The sequence below is a fragment of the Zosterops lateralis genome (assembly GCF_965231275.1).
Source record: "Zosterops lateralis genome assembly, chromosome: 18".
NCBI lineage: Eukaryota > Metazoa > Chordata > Aves > Passeriformes > Zosteropidae > Zosterops > Zosterops lateralis.
The window spans coordinates 1,055,661-1,074,996 of NC_139778.1; the positions used below are offsets into that span (position 1 = coordinate 1,055,661).

A 19,336-nucleotide genomic window follows, 5' to 3' on the forward strand; every position below is an offset into this window, starting at 1 on the left:
GCTTCTCTGCTTCCAGGGCCTCGGGGTGGGCCCTGATGCTTGAGACACTTCAGGGGGCTAAGTTTGTCTCCATAGAAATAAAACTTGCGATTATAACAACCGAGGTTTTGTAGTCATTAGAGCACCAAATACTATTTGTCTCAACAGTAGCAGATTATTACATTATTCCATTTGTTTTCTGGTTATCAGTGGCAACACAAGGTCAGCTACTGAGTGTGCCCAGGATTTGGTGAGGTTTTCCCTATCAAGTATTTAACACAATGTGCAAAATGTCTTTAATCTTCTTGTTCTGCCCTGTGTTTCAGTTGGCATTCAGTCTTCAATGAAACCAAAAATGTGTCAGAAAGTTTTGACTGGTAGAAATATCTCTCTAACCAAGAACTAGCTTAGTTAATCAAAATGCTTCAGATTAATCATCAGAGCTCTCTGCAAGCGTTTATTTGCAGCAGAATCCTTGGCCAGGATGCTCTTGCTGATAAGTTACTGACACATCCTTCTAAAAGTGTTGTTGTGCAGTTCCTGTCTGTGCCTGTGCACGTAGCTGCTGTGGGAGATAGAGCTGGGGTGGCAGAGAGAAGAGAGGGCTGGGGAGAGGAGTTTTTCCAGTATTATTGCAAGTCATGCTTCTGCTGTTACAGCACATCCATAGGTTTCTTTTGATATGAATGATGACTGCTGTGTTTCCAGTATTTGACGTCTGAAGTTTAATTATTAGGATTCAAACCTGAAACTGAAACCATAGGAATGCAATTCCTTTGGAGAATATGACCTTCCCTAATAGAAATATCCTGGCCACTAATTTAGATTAATGAAGGTGGTTGGCTGGATTTTCCTGGCCTGTTCAGTGGTATTTTGTGCAGCATAATCATGTTTATTTTCCTTGCAGCTAATCACAAACTACTCATTTCCAGGTGTTTGTGAGCTGTTTACTGTGATTAACAGGATACCTGGACCTGAGCTGTGACTCTGAGCAACCTGATTTCTTAAACCACAATTTTTCTGTGCTGAGAATTGGGCACAGTGAGTAAAGTGTTACTCAGTTTCTTAGTGCTTTCATGCCTCTAATTCAGAGCATGGATAGTCACAGCTCAGCTCCCAGTTTTTGCTTTGCTGAGGTTTTCTATATTTAATATTTAAATAAATAAGAAAATGGAGATTTTTATTTAGATAATGGATTCCCCAGGGAGACAGAATAACTTCTGGAAGCTGCCACCAGGGAGGGGGTGCAGAATTGTTCTCCATGGCTGGGTGCTGCAGATGAAGGGTCAGTGCTGGGGCAGCTGGGAGGCAACAGGGATTTGGGAGAAAAACAAAACTCAGGCAGTGCTGATCTCCTGAGTGCTGCCTTTCCTGCAGCAGTTGCATTAAAGATTGAGTTGAAGGTTTTCTTGTTTGAGACCAGCAGGACTTAGGCTGCATTCTAGTTATGCCAGTCAGGATTTCTCTTCAGGAAAAGCCTCATTACCCAGTGCCTGACCGCAGAAGATAATAACCTGCAATTCAGCTTTCCAGACTGGATTTCCCCTCTCTTTCCCCCAGTAATTATTTTTTCAAAGTGCTGTGGTAGTAGGGTGTTACTTCACAGGTGGTTTAGTGGATTTGTGCTGCACTTTCCCTTCATTTCCCTGAGGAGGAGGAATAAAGGCCAGCAGTGGGGTAGGGCTGGTGCTGGCCCCATAGAGCATTGCTGCACAGTTGACATGATCATGAGCAATTGCTGCTTTAATCCCTGTGACAATATCGACCTTAATGCTGTTTGGTGATACAATTTGCATACTTTGCTAGTGTTCTTCAGTCCTGCTGAAAGTTCTGGGCCATAAAAATTTGCCACAGACCAGGGTTTTCTTTAAAAAAATGAATTTTCTAGAGCTGACAGGTCTGCAACAATACTTCACCAGCAAGGGAAATGTGACACTGCAAAAGCAGCACTCATAAATTTTTCTCTAGTGCTTTTTCCAGAGTTGACTTTCTCTTTTCCCTCTTCCTTTCCAATTTTCCCACTGGATTTCCAGAGGAAGTATGGCTTTGTATTATTGTTCCTCTTTATTCAGTGACGTGCAAGTTGTTTCAGAAGAAATACTAAAGAAAACTTGTTGACTTTTTGTCACTAAAGCCCAGCTTGCCTATTAATATTACTCTTGTATAATTATGCTTAGTCTCTCCTTTTTATCCTGTTTCCCTGAGGACATCTTGATGAGCACCAAATTAGCACTGATATTTTAGGCCTGCCTTTAATCCTGTTGCAGAGAAGGTTTATCGGAAACAGCGTAAGACGGGAAGGGAACGCTTGGTGTTGGAGAAGCCAGAACTGCCTACAGGTGCAATACTTCTCTCTTAAAAACATCTTATTGATCTATATTTGTAGTTAATCTTGATTTAAGTCCTCCCTTGAGGGCATATCCACCCCCAGATACGGAGGAAAAGAATTGAAACTAATAGAAGACAATTTTTTTTTTCTTTTAAAGGTCTATTAAATCTTGAAATGGAAGAGGGAAAAATTGCTTTGAGACTGAAAAACTTGGGAATGATGGTTGGCGTTCTCTGTTGTGAGGAGCAGATGGAACCTGATAAGTGTGCCATTAATGTTCTTGGTATTTTCATTACATCTTGTCTCCTCAGAAGAGTCCCTAAGGCCTTTTAACAAGTTACAAAGTGCAGGATGATGATCCCAGCAGAACTGGCTGCTTGGTAAATGTCATGTGAAGGATTCACAGGTCCCTTTATTGTTACACAGGGAATTCTGGGGTTTCACTCGGTCCACTCAGGAGGTTTGGAATATAAATACTCAGGTGACAATACCATTAACATCCAGATTGCTTTTACACCTCCAGGAGTGTGACATGCACAGCTGAGTCCAGGGAAAGAGATTCTTGAAGCAAGAAACAAAGTAGGAAAACCTGAAATCCATCATGCTGAAACAGTCCTCTGCCTCATTATTTTTGAATTTGGAGTAAAATGATAAATACTTCTGTCAGCTGAACTTGTTTTTGCAATGTTTCCTCTCCTTCCCCCCACTTTTGTGTTCTGTCTCTTGATATTAAACCTGTGTGATTCAGGGGCTGGGAGTTGTCATGATTGCAGTTATTGCACCTTGCTTGGCCAGCTGTGAATGGCATCAGTAGCAAGTACTCATTGGGCAAACTCAGTTGAGCTTACGCAATCTAGTTCTAGAAACTGCATTTTCAACTTTTTTTTGTTGTTGTTGGAAAAGTTTTAGTTGTTAACTGACCTTTGTCTTTCTCTGTGTTGAAATGTGACTGGATTCCTGTTCATTGTTCAGCCTCAAGGTTGGGCATTAATTAGGAATGGGGATATTTACAGCTCTCTCTTAAGGCTTAATTGCTTTGAAGTTGACATTTTTTTTTACATAATTCCAGTAACTTTCTTGTATTTACAAATGAGACAGGAGTGACAATTGTTACATAAGGAATTTATAAGTTCTTCAGTGCCTTGGTTTTCTTCCCACTTCTGAAGTGAAATGCTGCAATAGATGAGCCACTTCCATGGGCTTTTTTGGTTGATATTCTGAGCAACCAGAGATGACTTTAATTTTAAAACTTGCTATGCAAGCTGGCCTTATAATTGAATTGTGATTGTGCCTACAGACAGGAATTCAAGACTAAGTGCAGCCAACTTGGGAAATCATTCATGGGATGAATCATTTTGTGCCATTACTCAGTCAGCACCTGCTCCTGCACTGAAGCTTTAGTTTAAATTAAACTCCTTTTATTTCTAGATAGTTGTGAAATAGATAATTTGCTCCTGCTTGGCTCAAGCCTGGAGATGACAGGCACAAGCAGTAATGCCTTGATGTAACAAAACCTTCAGTGTGTTCTAATGTGGAGAGCAGTGTGAGAGCCCGGCCGGGCGCTGCGTGCTGTGCACAGAGCTGGGGTTTGTCACTCGTGCCTGCATTCCTCTGGCCTGCTGAGCCAAGAGTGCAGCTCTGCCATGACTGCCACTGCCAGCACTTGCAGCAGCTCCTTTTTCCTCCCTCTTCCTCTTGACTTCAATTTCTTTGTTATCCTTTGGCAAGGAGGCAAACAAGCAGCAGGGCAGGGTTTATCCCTTAGCTGGTGGTGTCCTGCTCCCTGTTTTTGACCCCAGACTCACATCAACAGCACAATTGCTAATTTATATTTTGCTTACCTCCAGCCTCCTTTCACTTGTCCAAGCTTGATGCTGTCAGGTGTTTGGCTGCTCAGGAATTACTGGCAGACTTAGTGACCCTTCCTCAAGGACTCAGAGTTGTAAGGAGTTGTGCATCTGTTTCAGAGAACAAGGTGGATAAAAGCTCATGGCTTTCTGGTTACACTGGGGCATTCATCCTGTTCTAGGGCTTTTTCAGAGTGGTGGTGAAGCCATCAGAGGGTTTGGAGAAGGAAAATGCAGAAGAGGAAAAAATAGGTGTCTACCTCCTTATCTATATCTGCTATGAAGTTCCTCAGGGAAGTTCTTGTGGAAAATTTGAGGAAAACGGCAGGAAATCGTTCTCTGAAGAGTTAATAAATAGAAAATGCTGAAAATAGCAAATCTGAAAGAACCAAATCCTTAATCTCAGGGATGGAATAGCTGATGGACTGTGCTGCACAAAAACATTTGGCAGCAGAGCAGCCAGATGTGAGCTACTGGTGCCATCTCTGAGGGTCCTGCTCAAAATCTGGAGACCACTGTGCTCGTGATCAGCTTTCCTAAAGGAATTTGATAACAATCCTAACCAAAGGAAAGGCCTTCATATGGGCAAAGAATGGTTCAAGATTGGTCAATCTTGCTCATTATTTTGAGCTTTTTATGGTTTGGGAGTTGCTGCTGCAAGCCCTGGAACCTGCATTCCTGTTTGTGCTCTTTGTGCATAAACACCTTGGGAAAGATGAATTCCCTTGGCAATGCTGGAGCTGCTGCTTAAGCAGGAGCTGAAGGGAAGAAGGCTCTATGGACATCTGAATGCAGCTGTCAGCTCTAGGTGTAAATCAGGTAGAGAATGTGAGGAATAAATGGAAAAGGGATCAATTCAGGAGACATTTTTACCGTAGACTTGACACATTTTCTTTCTATTTTCATAATACATATAATCAATCTATAATATTATAATATTTTGATTATATATAGACTTAGAGTACATCCCAAGCACAAACACAGGTGAGACCCCACGTGCAGAGCTGCCTTCAGCTCAGGGAGGGATTTGGAGCTCCTGAGTCCAGGCCAGAGGAAGCACCAGGATGATGCTGTGAGTATTGGAGAAGAAAAAGCTCTGGGGAGACCTCAGAGCTCCTTTTGGTGCCTAAAGGGGCTCCAAGAGAGCTGGAGAGGGACAAGGGGTGGAGTGACAGGACATGGGGGACTGGGTTTAAACAGAAAAAGCAGAAGTTTAAATTAGACATTAGGAAAAAATTATTCCATGTGAGAGTGAGCAGGCCCTGGCACAGGGTGCCCAGAGCAGCTGGGGCTGCCCCTGGATCCCTGGAATGGACATTGGGGCTTGGAGCAGCCTGGGACAGTGGGAGGTGTCCCTGGGACAGTGGGAGGTGTCCCTGCCATGGCAGGGCTGGGAGTGAATGACCTCTAAAGTTTCTTCCAACCCAAACCATTCTGTGATTTAATCTGCACTTTGTACAGCCCTGGGCTGCCCTGCTTTGGGCAAAGAGGAAATGGAACAGGAGACGTTGGAAGAACAAGCAGAATGAAGAGAACTGTTCAGTAAGGAAATGACAATTCAGGTCAGATGTGACAGAAGTCTAAATCCAAAGTGGCACAGACAGAGGGAATAAGGAGCCTCCTCCACCCATCTCTTCCTATTCAGGAACAAAGTCATTACTTGAAATTTGCAGATTACATGTTGAAAATAGCAAAAAGAAGTAATTTTTTTAACAGCAGAACTAAACTCTGATAGGATACACTGATAGGATAAACTCTGATAGGATAAACTGCCTCAGGATACAATGGGGGCTTTAAGCCCGTGTAAGGAATACATGAACAGGAATATTTGGATGAGGAAACTGCAGGAGAATTTGGTGGCTGCCATGAAATACGTGGCTGGCCTTGCTTTGGGGAGGGTGATGTGTGAGATGATCTGTGCCCTGTGTGTGGCTGAACACAGCGCCAAACCATGCCCCTGCTGTGTCACTGTTGTCACACTTGCTATCTCTCCAAACTCCTGGAGTTCAGGCAGGATCAGACAGCTTGGGAAAGAGGGCACTGCAGTGAAAGTTGCCAGCCCGTTTTGTTAAGTGGTTTGTTCTTGATTGTTTGTTTGGAAAGGAAGAGAGCAGAAGTTAAATGAGGGAGCTTACATGGCAGATCTTACAGCTAAAGGGCCTCCTTGAATCATTGTCTCAGTTGACAGTGTAATCTTTGTCTAAACAAAATTATTCTACGTGGGAAGTAGAACAACTTAAGCAGGATTGATGGAGAATGGAAACCACTGCTGTGCTGAGTGCTCTGCAGTCCAAATAAACCTTGTCCAGCCTGTGGCTTGCCAGCTCCTACTAATCTTAGGTTACTGCTAAGCAGAATGCAAATAAGAACCAAAATGTAAGTGTAGGGATGGCCTGTGTGGATTTTCATTTCTCCTGGGAGAGCTCCTTGGGAGCCACAAACCATGGAGGAGGCAGAGATCTGCTGCTCTGTGTGTCAGTGGCTCCACAGGGAGCAAATCCTGCTATCTCTGCCCGGGGCAGTTGGAGTTTTTCCCTCTGAATTGTCACTGCCCTTGAGCTGAGCTGCTGAAACCCTCCTGTGTGCCCCAGGCTGGGCAGCGAGCTGGGCCCAGGAGCTGAGCTTGGCACTGTGGCCACCAGGAGCACTCACACAGCCCAGGGAGTTTGTCCTGATTCTCTCCAAACTGAAATCGCCTTGTGTGTTCTGCTCATCTCCGAAATTACAGCAGCCCCCTGTTTGAAAAGGCTGCAGAAATGGACCCAGACCTGTTTGAATTTGTTAGGGGAGCAGCAGCACGTTACCCATGAACTGCAATTCAAAGACGTAGCAGCTCTGTTGTAATTTCTAAATTAAATCTACTAAAGCTTCTCTTAATGATCGTTAATAAAGGGATTGAAAGACTGATAGTGAAAACTACACCATATTTAAGGTTCTTCCCACTTAATTAGGGCTCAAAAGTAAAATAGAATTCCATTTCTCCCTGGTGTGTGGTGGAGAAGCTGCCCCCCAGTTGCAGTGGGCAGGACAGAGTCCTGTTTGTTTTGTCCTCTTGTGCTGACTCAGCCCTGGCTGGCAGTGCTCAGCACGTCACAGTTTTCTCCTCAGGAATTTGGGGAATTTCAAGCTAATGTTGCAAATGCCTCACTCGTGATTTCTAAAATAGTCACAATTCACAGCTTGGCTGTGTCCTCCCAAACTGGGGCTGTGCTGGGTGAGGGAGTAATGAGCGTGGTCACCTCGTGTGCTGCAGACATGCAAAAAATCCCTGTATCCAGTGCTCTGGGTCACTGTAACGAGTGGCAGGGTAAGCCATGACTGGGCTTTGGGTGACCTCTGCAATGTATCACTGCTAATTATTAACTTAATGTACCAGCCAGCAGCAAACCTGGAGCGTGGCTCTTGTGATTTATCTCAATTGTTCCAAGGGAAGGGATAGAACCACTTCTTTTCTTTTTTCTTTTTTTTTTTTTTTTTTTTCCCTTTTAATAAAAACTGTTGTTATTTCAGCTTCACAAATAGCAGGAACACCTGAAGTGTTTACATCAGTGCTCCACCCCACAGTGAAGAGTTTTATTGACCCATCACTGCAGAGCTGGAGATCTCCTGCAGTAAGAGGCAGGAGGGAAATGGTTTGTTCCAAGGCTCTGTGGCAGCTGGAGCTGACAATTCTCAGGCAGGCAGAGGAAATGCAGGAGACACTGGCTCTGTCTGTGGGGGAAATACCAGGTGAACACCCAGAGCTGGGGACTGCTGAGTGATTTAAAGCAGCACTGTTGGATCTGCCTTTGAAGCTGAGCTGCAGGGAGAGGCTTGATGTAATTCTCCATGGAGTGATGTCTGAGCAGCACTGGGGCCTTGCAGTGCTCTGAGAGAGAAGTATCTGGGCATTGATGAAGCAAAGCTGATAAATATTATTATTCCATGAGGGAGTGGGCTGCACCTGAATTTGATCTTTCCTCTGGTATAAATTAATGTCACACCTTTTAGGACAAAGAATGAGAATTTCTGCAAGTTCATTGCTTGACAGCTTCAAAGAAATAAGAGTTGGATGTAAAACCTGACCAATGTATGAATGAGCTGATGATGAGAAGGCAAGAAGAAGAAAAAAAAGTAAATGCAGTTTGAAGGTGCACCTTCTCCTGAAGTAACCTTGAGAGTTTTTGACTTCCAGAAGTTCCTTTCAGCTTTTGGAAGGATGGTGCAGTGATCCTGCTCACGTTTCTTGGAGATCCCTGTGATGTTTCCATCCTTTAGTCACCTGAAACCTCCCAAGGAGGGTAACCTGACAGTGATACTGCCCAGCTCCTCTAGCACTGCTGCATGTGTAGGTTCAGCTGCTTTAAAACTTTAAACAGTTTGAACTTGGTGAAATTTAGGTGTTAAAACTTGAAATATCAACTCCAAATGTCCTTTGCTTCCTGCAAAGTTCCTTGGGGTGTTTGATGGTCACTGGGGGCACGATGCTGATTTATCCCTGCAAAGTGCCCTGGCTTTGGGAAGCTGCAGAAATGCACTGAGGGAGGAGTGAGCTGCCCACAGAGGTGACATGTAGGATAATCAGAAATCTGTGTCAGGGCACGTTTGGCCTGGTAGGTGCCCAGCAGGCAAAACTTGTGCCTGTCACTCTTCCTGTTGGCTCTGGCTAGAGGTGTTTGTTGCAAGTCACTTCACAGTGCTAAGTGTTTGATGATAGTTTAGGAAGTAACCAGGCAACATTTTAAAGACAAACACAAATTAAAAAGGCACGCTTCATCTCTGTAACCAGATCTCTTCCCATGCTTATCAGCCCAGCAGGAAAATAGGAAAAAGAAAATAATTGGAAGCTCGGACTTGAAGAGTGACAGGTTGTGGGGCACCTGTGTGCTCTTCTTGTCAGGTAACATTCATGGACCAGTCCTGGCAGCAGCAGAATCTCTGCTGGTGGGAAGGTCTGTGTCCCCCAGGCACTGACCCCTTCTCACAGAACTTGTCAGGAATGCAATTTTTAAATGACCTTGGGTAGATTGATATCTGAGCCTGTTCACCTCCAGCACGGGGCACATCCACAGCAGATGCTTGGAGCTGCATCCACAACAAACAAGGCCATCCACCAGGGAGCTGCTCCTGGGATTGCTCTGTGGCACCTGAGGATGAAACACCCCCTACAAATAAACAAGAGCCCTCCGTGCCCCTGACAGGGCCTCTTTTTAGAAAGCCAATGATTTCTTCTGTTTGAGAAATATCGAAGAACTTGTCTCCTCCACCTCCCAAAAGAGCAGGAGTTTTTTTAATGTCTGCTGTGGAAATGGGACTGGCATTTGATCACTGCTCTGGACAGGCTACACCAAAGTGAATGATCCACAAGAATTTTGTGATCCAATTTCAGAAAGGACAAATAATAACCTGCAAATAAAACCCATTGTCCTCTGCATGGTTTTCTGCTGTGTGGATTGGTGGTAGCCCATGGCTTACTCTTCAGCCTGAGTTGGGAAAGCAGATTAAACTTTTTTCACCTTGGCACACCTTATTTCATGGTCTTACCTTAAATTAGGGGGTTGTGAGACATTCAGTGTCTGTATAAAAGTTACTGTTTGATAAGAATTGTAATCAGAGAGAGGTTAAAGCTGAAAGCAGGTAAGGCACCTATGGAAGTATTTTCATAGATCTGTGAATGAGTGCTAATTCAAAAAATGCCTTTCTGCCTGGGCAGTTCACTCAGGGACAGCTCCAAATGGCTTCTCTCATTCATTCCCAGTCCAAGACTGATCTGAGAGAGATCTGGACATTTGAAATACTTGAAATATCAGTACAGTAAAGGGTAATTGGAGCACAGGCTGGGTATCTGTGTGCCTGTAAACTCTGCTCTGTGAGACAGTTCCTGTGCTTCAAGTGTTGCTGCCTTTGAGTTGCAGTGGGAAACTTGCAGACAGATTTTTGTTTTTCTGTCTGCCTGTCTTATATCAATGACTGCAGTGTGACCAGAGCAGAACAATGTCACGCCTTTAAGAAAAGCTGCTTTTAAAGTAGTGTAATTATTTTGTAGACTGAGTCTATCACTTTGAAGTAGAACTTTTCAGAACATCCTGCCTGAACCAACTACCCAATAATGTTTAATGTATATCTGGAGTTAACAGGGGGTTTATTAGATCTAGTCTATTTTGAGAGATTCAGCTTGGTGAATGAAGGGCTGTAAAGTCAAATGTTCTTGTATTCTGACAGTCAAAACTTCCTGCATTTTGTTACAACACCAAGATCTCTTCTGACTGGATTTCTAAAAACCCTTTTGCAGCCAAGCACCAGGTTTGTTTGAGCAGCTGCCAAGTGCTGTCCCCAGAGCTAATTCCTCTGGGGAGGGTAAAAATGACTTTTAGAGCTGTAATTCTTCCTGTGTAGTGATCTGGTAATTCTCCTTGGCCCCTGTTGCGAGGGTTTGCCCCGGTGGTTTGGGGATTTCGTGGGGCTGCTGCTCTCCTGGGGCTCAGGTCCTGTCTGTGGGTGGAGTGAGAGGGACACAGTGACACACATTCACTCTGGGGATGGGAGAAGGTGGAACATTGTGGTTTCCATCCATGCTTTCCAGCTGGCCAGTGGCTTTTGGGTGACCAGAGCCCCAGCAGCTGCCACAGGAGGTGATTCTCATTTTCCATATGCTCATTTGAGTGTTTATCTGGCTCTGTTACAAACTCCACCAGGGAGCTGATCTGGTCAAAAACTAAATTTTGCTGTTCCATCAGCTACTGTGCATGTGCCCAGTCAGCTGCTGGTTCCAGGGGAGGAATGGGATGGGACAGGGGCAGAGGAAATGGGGCCATCAACAGCTGCTCAAGTTGAATTACAGCTCCAGGGGAGCTCCAGCCTAAAGCTGGAAGTTTTTGGAATATCAGGTGCCTTCGTGCTTCCAGAGTCTTCCATTCAAAAGGATACTCTAGTCTATAGAAAGTGTTATTTCATCAGCAGAAAATCAATTTTTTTTTTTAAATTCATAGACTCTAACTCTGATTTTAAGTTTAGGGAAATTGTATAATATCTTTTCTATACAACTTGAATGTTATGGTCCTCAGTGTCTGTTGAAGACCTTGGGTTATATTTAAATCCAAGCTGCATAAGATTCCGGTGGGACTTGCCTGTTTTGGTTTGTGATTAAAACCAAAGGGCTGTCTTATGATGTTACTTAAATTAAGAGCTCTTAAATGTCCTCCTCCTCGTGCTTCTATTCACCTGATTGAGCAGGATTGACTTCCTGAGCATCTTTGATTAGTAGGCTGCTTTAACCCCTCGGAGGAGTTTAGAGCTTCTTCCTCGTCCCAGAGAACAAATCTGAATCAGGCTCCAAATCAAGGCTGCAGATACATTGTGTTATCTGGGGGAAGACAGGAGCAGCAGAACCCAGCCATCAATAACCCTTTAACCTTAGTTATTTTGTCAGAGGCTTTTTCAGAGTGACTCTGGGGAGATGAGCTCTTTCTTGGGCCAGAGGACACCTGGCGTTTGACACAGTGTGAGGCATCACCCCGAGCCTTCCTGTGTGGCTTTGGGTATTGCCAGTTCCAGGAAGGCATCACAAGGCAGAGATTGAAACTTGCTGTTGTCTTCCCTCCACTTTCCAGAGTCCAGATGGACACAGAGAAATGGATTTGGAGGGACATACTTAAGTGCAGATAATTGACTTTATAGGGGCTGTGTCAATTCAGGCTCCTGGACAGAGAAAGTTAAAAAGCTTGGCTACACTTGCTGGAGCTTCTGGCAATTACAAATAAATACAACTTTCTGGACTTGTAGATTTTGTCTAGGACTACTTGGGTAAGAAAATTCATTTATAGTGTGCCTTGTGAGTTGTGGCACACGGGTAATAAATGTCATGGTACAAAGCATTGACAAACTCACGCTGTCTTTAAATAAATGAAACTTCAAGGCAAATGCTAGCTGTGTTAACGTTTTTGAAGTGCTAAACTGAAGAGGTCTAGTTTAGAGGAGTCTGTGTTTTTTGAGGTAATGGCCCAGCTACAGTGCCAAAATTAGAATGAAGTTATTCCCAGGAAGAAAGAAAGGGAAAAATCAACTTGTCACTTTAAAGAAATGCCTCAGTAAATACTAAAGCTAAGAAGTACTAACTTTCAACTCTACTCACGGTCCCGACTTGGCTTTCCTTCAGCTGTTTCTTGTGAAAGAACAAATGCTCTGTGCTGTCCTGTGTCACCTTGAGCTTGTGCTGGCGTAGGGAGCTGCTTCAGTGCCTGAGTCACTGCTGCCTGCCCTGGGAGCAGCTCAGGGTCACTGAGCTGCCCTCCTGTGTCTGTGCAGGACACCCAGCTGTGCTCCTGCCCCTTTCATCTTTTCATTCTTGCAGTCCCAGGTTTCCCATTCTGTCTGTTTGGTGTGCAGGAGTTGCTGCACCTCATGCAGCTGTAGGGAATGATCCAGGAGCATTCCTTAGACCTTCCAACTCTTGGAATTTTTCTTTCCCACTTCTAATAATCTAAACTAATATTTTTGAGTTCTCCTGCACGCATTCTGCTGTTGGTTACCCTTAGGAGGAGTTTTTGGAGCTGACATCTGCCTGCAGGACACAGTCATGGGCAGGATTCACCTGGTGGCCCTGGTGAAGCACAGCAGGCCAGGGGATCACTCCTACCTCTTCATATTTTTGAACAACGGGCTCAAAGTACATCTGACTGCATGTTTTTAACATTTTTCAGTCAGAAAGCACCTCCATTTTTTGTCATCCTTGGTGTTAACACAGTCTAAACCTTGCCAGGAGTGGCATCTGTGGCTCAGCCTGTGCTGGCAGCGTGCAGGAGCATCTGCCTGCTCTTAAAGACTTGAACTGAAATATTTTACTTGCTGCAGGTCTATTCTGATGTTTTGATCATATAATTTTGTAATATGGTGCTGAAATATATTCTGTGAAGGTCTTGTCATGATGAAATAGCCCTTGCAGGCTGTACCTGACCTTCAGGAGTTCTTCTCAAAGGTCGTGAACGTGGCTCTGCGGGGCACAAAAGTGCTGAGCCACAGTGCTGCAGCAGTTTTGCTTTCCCTGGATGTCCTTTAGACAAGGCTTTCATGAATAAGCTGAATTCTGGGAGCTCTTCAGGCCTGCATGCTCATTGAAAAAAGAAAACAAAAAGCTGGGGAGGAAAGCACTTGTTTGCTGGAGATGGCAGTGCTCTTTCCAAGTGTGTGCTTGTCAGTATTATGTGCTTGAAACTGGTTTTCTCCTCTCTCTTTATGCATTCAGAATAAGATGTGTTACATCCACTTTATCTGGAAATATAGTTTACAAACTTACTGTGGATGATTATTAAATTTAACCAGAATTTTGACTTCATTATCTGAAATGTCAGGACTTTTAGGAACTTCTAAGCTGTTGTTTGAGGGATGTGTGCATGTGAAATGGGGATGTTATTAAAGGGATATTATTCAAATATTTTCAGAGTGTCCTTAGAATTGTTGAACTGAAAAGATGACTTAGAAATATTCAATTAAACTGCTTTGCGGCTTACAGACCAGTGTAAACAAACCCCTATAACTATGTTTGTTCTTGTTTTGCAGATCGTGAGGACCAATCAATTCTCTGCACGTGAGTGACAATTTTTCATTTGGGCACTTTTGGGGATCTGTGTTGTGAGGGGGGTTTTCATACAGCTGTGGGAGTCAAAGCTTGGTCTTCACTCTTGACAGGCAGTGGGAAAAGATGTAGCATGAAGTGATATTTAATATGGTGATATAGTCTTTTAATACTGTGATTCACATGATTGAGTTTTCTAGGCATGTGCTACTTAAGAGAATGTAATTTTAAAATGTCAGTGAAGAGCTCTGCATCCAGTCTAAAAGCTTTAAGAAGTTCCCATCTCTGCTTTGCTGTGCTGGAACTGCTCAGTGGGAAATGCCTGGGGGAGACAAGATGCAAAAGTGGCTCTGGAGACCCTGAGCAGCAGCTCAGCTCTGGGTCTGCCTCAAAGGGGATCTCTGAGGAAGGTGACACAAAGGTTCTCTTTTACCTGAACTCACCCCCCTGCAAGGAGCAAAGTTCTTGCCGTAGCTGAGGTTTTCCTGGGATCTGGAACTGCAGAACACAAGTGGGATTTGAGGCTTGTGACTCTCCTGAGCTGTTGTGTGCTTGGAGTGCTGCTGGCAGGGGTGATCCAGCTTCCTTCCCTCTCCCCCATGGACTGTGTGTTCCTGCAGCTTCCTGTGCTGCTGCTGGGAGTGTCAGCAGTGTGATAAGGATTCCCTGGTGCTCAGGGAGCCAGGCTGGCCTGCACAGAGTGCTGCTGCTCGTGTTCAATTCCCTGGGCCAGCACTCCCTGTGCCAGCCCCAAGGTACACGGTGCAGGAGGGAATTGTCCCTGCTGGGAGCAGCCTGGGAGTCAGGACGGCTCCTCTGTGCTGGAAACACACCTTGGCTCTGTCCTGGAGCTGCCTGCAGTGAGCACAGCAAGGTGAGGTGTCTGGGAGACAGGGGCAGGTCCAGTGCTTGGGTGCCCCAGTTTGGGAGGATTCTGCTGCCTGGAATAGCTCAGTGGGGAGACGGACTGCTGGAAGGAGGCCTGGCTTCAGTTTCCTTCTTGAAATGAAGGGATTAAAATCTCCATCTTTTGCTTCCTATGGAAGTGCCTTAACTCTCAGAGTTTGTACAAGACTGAGGGTGGAGCCTTTCAAGCCATGTTTTTTCCAGCTCTTGATACCATGAATACAAGATTCTAGGGGCTTAAGGACACAGAAGCAAAAAGAGTTCTGTACTTATGATAAAAGTGGATCCAGTTAACTCAGGCCTGTTTAGGTCTGTGGTTCCTGCTCCTAACAGGACTTCTGTTTTCGTGTGATGACTATTTCATGTGCAATGCACAAAGCAGCCCTCAAAGCAGGGATGGCATCCCAGAGTGAGAAGAAATGCTTTGTTCTGCGTGTTTGTGGATGCTTTGGCAGCGTGTGCTTGCCCCAGGTGAATGTTTTGAAGTAGCTTCATGTTTTGTGTCTGCCCATGAACTTTACTCTCCTTTGCATGGTCAGCCGAGCCCACAGGGTTGGAATGGATTTGGTGAATTTCCAATCTGATCATTTACAAACTGGAAAGCCTCTAAGCTCTCCTGCCTTCACCTTTGTCATTACCTCACCTCTAAGGTTCTTAGGAGCTTTTGACAGGGTCATGGGAAGCTCCTTTTGTAGCAGACTGGAAGGAGATGCCGTGTTTTGATCAGGAGTGAGAAAGTGTCCAGGACTCCCCTTGCTTTACTGCTTCTGCTGATGAGGTAAATTGTGTGTTCCCCTTTATGCCACTGGTTTTGCAGGTCCTAGACTAAGGCAGGAATAAATAAAGTACAAGGCGAATGTCAACCACACCAGAGGTGGTTTCAGAAGCTCCTGTGGCAGTTCATAAGACTCATCTTCTCATCCCAAACTTGCTGTCTCAGGACCTGGCTCACCTGATTGACCCTGATGTTTACTGAAGCTGGAAGCCCTCAGAATACTTTCTAATTTCTCCAGTAGGAGTGGTCAGGGTAGCTAATGAGGAAAAAACCACCTCCTGAGTGGTGCCCTCAGCTGAGTGGAGGTTGTGGTGTGTCATTTCCCTGTCTCCAGCTGCCTGGACAGGAATTGTCTGGAGACAAAGCTCTCCCACTGCTTGCATTGCATCTTCATCTCTCCCCCTTCCTCTATTGATGAAATTTCCTGGTCTTTTACCTTCCATGGCCTTTGGAGGAGAGGCAGTCACTTCTCCAGTGATGGTGTTTAAAGGACACTTTACCAGGTCTTTGGATCCAGCCCCCTTTTCTCCTTGACAACCAGGAGTGCTGCTTTTGGGGGAATTCCTGACTTTAGGGTTTGTGCTGTGGGTTCTTGGTCTTCAAAGATTGTCTCTGCAGTTTTCCAGGTGCCTTCCTTTGGTTCTGATTTAGTGAATGTCCAATCCATTTGTACTTATCTTGGAAAACTCTAAACATTCTGCTCTTCAATTTTGTTGTTGCCTCACCTGCAAGGTGACCATAAGCTTTTGATCTTCTGAGCTCCACAGACAGCTGAATGCTGATTTGAATGTGGCACACGTGGCATTTTTATCCTTGGCATGAGAATGCGTAATTCAATCTGGGGCTGAGGCAGTTTCATTGTTTTCCCCTGTGCAGATCTTTAGGAAACACCAGGCTGTTTCTCCAACAAGGCCTGCACTCCAGCAGTTACTATTCTAGTAAATAACAAAGTAAAATAACAAAATAAAAATTCTCGAGGAAGAAGGTAAGTGCAGCTGGATCTTCTTGAGGAATTCACTTTGCTGAAAGTTCTCTTAATTTATTTTTTTTTAAACCTTTTCATTTCACTGAGCTGCTGGAGGAACAGGCATTTATCTCAGTGCATGCTTGGCATGGGATAGCCTGCATGGATCCTTCTCCAAGCATGTCTCTCATAACATCTCATTGTTTTGAAGGCAGTGGGGTTACCTGGAGGTTTCCTGTCTCAGCTTCATCACCTGCTAATGTTCCATCAGGAGTCCTGCATAAACTGGTGATTTTTAAGTCAATAATATTTTCCCAAAGGAGGGAAAATAACCTCCCCCAAACCATGCTGCTGCATTGTGTGGCTGCAGAACACCTTGCCCTGACATGGAATAATCTGGTTTTTAGGAGGGGATTGCTGGGGCTGGCAGCTGCTGTGTCTGTCCTGCACTTCTCCAAGCCAGACCTGATGACAGATTCCTTCCTGTTCCTGCTGTGGACCAGGAGGTGTCTCTGAGTGTGAGGTGTTGTGCTGTCTTGCTCCTTTGTTGCCTTCTTCTCTCTTCCCTTTCCACTCCCCACCTTTTAGGCACCCAAATTTTGACAATTGTGTTGTTGCAGGGCTTGACTGGGAGTTAGTGGTGTGTAACATGCACTGACTCCCTTGCTTCTGGATTTTGTGTTGGCTCATAGTGGCACATCCCCTTCCCCATCTGTTTGTGTGTTTTCGGGAAGTGTTGAGCCCAGGGATGAAATTTGTAGGGGAAACATCATGATGAAATTACTATATTATGGATGGACTTTTCTCAGAGTGGACCAAAAGTCCTTTTCCCATATCCAGCAGCCTCAGGACCAATGATGGGATTTCTTCTGTGCCTTTTGGCCTTTCACCAGCTGGAAAACCCAGATATGTCCAGAGACAGGAACATTTACAGCTCCCAAATCCATTGGACAAGCTATGGGTGAAAGCCAGATTATTGCCTGGCTGAAGATGAGCTGGGAGGAGCTGAACAAACAGTAATGATGAGAATTTCTTTTCAGCTTTGAAGTTGGATGGTGTTTAATCTTGGGCTGCTAACCACTAACAGATGGTGAGAAAGGCTGCTGGAGCTCTCCTCTGCTTTGGAGTTTAGTTCATCCAGCTTTTCAACAAAAAGCAAAGGAGCAGCCCTGAAAACCAGAATTTTCTGGGAAGCTGGACTTAACCGACTTCCATCTCATCATTCCCCCTTGACTGGACTGCATACGAGAATTTATTTTGGACCTTCTCTCTGTAAATTCTTAGTTTGCTGAAAAGAAAGGAAAAGATGTGTAGTTCCAGAAACTTCATGTTCCTTCTGGCTTATAAGTAATATACATATTTATATATATATATATTTATATCTAAAAGCAGTAGCTTTCAGCCTGTGTTGACTCAGCATCCATCAGTGATTTGTACAGAAATGTGATGCCAACACTGCAGCATTCCCAGACCTTCCTGCACCTTTTCCTCTCTCTGTGGGATGTGAAGCTGTGCTGAAGAGCTTTTCAGGGTGTTTTTTGGGTTCTTTTTTCTTGGACAAGCTGCAGCTGCTATTTTGTTACATTTTGGTGTTTCTTTGCTCCCTGAGCATGCCAGGCTGATGACCAAGATGAAGAAATTTGTGTTGCAGTAATTAGGAATTTGGGAAATACTGAAGAAAATCAACTCTGAAAATGTGCTGCACTGCACTTTTAGAGGCAGTGTGTTCTGAAGTGGAGACTCTTAGCACAGACTTCTGGTATTCCCAAAACTGGGCCTGATAAATAGGTGTTTAGCAGATGCTTGCAGCCCTACAAGGATATCTAATCTGAACTAGCTTCCGTAGGAGTGATGGGGTGTGGAGGGAATAGAGGCTGCTTATTAAAGGCCAACAGCAGCAAATACCAAAGATTTTTGTATACAACCCCTGGCTGGAGTCCAGCTGGGAACATTCCCATGGCAAGTGCTGTGGAGATGATGGGAAGATCAGGAGGGAAAAGAATCAGCTCTAAAGCAGCCACGGAAATAGTAAAGCAAATTAATGACTCTTTTCCAAACTATCACTTATACCTCTTGCAGAAAATAAGCCAGGTGATTAAGACACCCTTTAATTACAGGTATTTTCTGTAAATATCTGTTAATTTGTAACTGGCAGATGATTTGCTCAGTTGTGCCTGAGAATAAGTGTCTCCTCTGTTCTTTGCAACTGCTATTGTGACAAGGACAAAAGGCCATTGTGTGGGCTCTCACATAGGCAGTTACTTTCTCCTCCAAACAATTTAAGTGCATATTTCCATATTTCCGTGCTTTGGGGCTGCTTCCCTGGGAGGAGGCGTTGCTGGCCAGGGGAGCTGTGAGCAGCAGGTTGGCTTCTGTGTGCTGGGAACTTGTGCCACTTCTTTCCAGTCCCTCTGCTGCCACATGAACTTCTCATCCCAGGACTCGTTGCTGATCATTTCATGCCTGAAATTCCTGGAGCAGAGGAAAGGATTTGAGTGACCCAGCGATCCAAAATGTAAAATGCTGACTTTGTTTGGGTTAGTTTTTCAGGAATTTAAATCACAGAGATGATCTCCAACTGCATCTGACCGTTCTAACGCATTCCACATCTTCAGGAATATTGTTAGTCTGCAACTCCCAGGCAGCAAGATAAAGAAAAGCCTGTGTTGGAATTTCAAAGCTTTCTGTGGATGTGTGGGTTTGTGTCCCTGTGTCCTGTGCTACTCGTGGCACTTTGTACCTTCTGGGAAGCCTCTGCTCATGGAATTAATGGCTCTCTGGGGAAAGGGGCTGGAAAGGGGCCAGTCTGTGCAGTGAGCCTTCAGTAAACAGCTTGAGCCTCATCTGATTTCCCTGAAGTCCATAAGGCATTTCCCAGGTCAGGAAGAGGTGCTGTCACTGGCACAAGATGTGTGAATGTTCAAAGCTGCCTGGCAGGAGGGAAAGCAACTGTTTTATTCCTACTTTCCTTCAGAAACAGCGTTTC

At 44.7% G+C, this 19,336-nt stretch overlaps 1 protein-coding gene across 1 annotated transcript in view; it reads left to right on the forward strand.

Annotated features, from left to right (window-relative positions):
- MYH10 (myosin heavy chain 10) overlaps nucleotides 1–19,336 on the forward strand; it is an 84,512-nt gene that overhangs the window by 15,379 nt on the left and 49,797 nt on the right. The window contains exon 4 of the mRNA XM_083874581.1: nucleotides 13,690–13,717. Coding sequence (XP_083730707.1) covers nucleotides 13,690–13,717 — 28 coding nt within the window. The remainder of the gene's footprint in view (nucleotides 1–13,689; nucleotides 13,718–19,336) is intronic.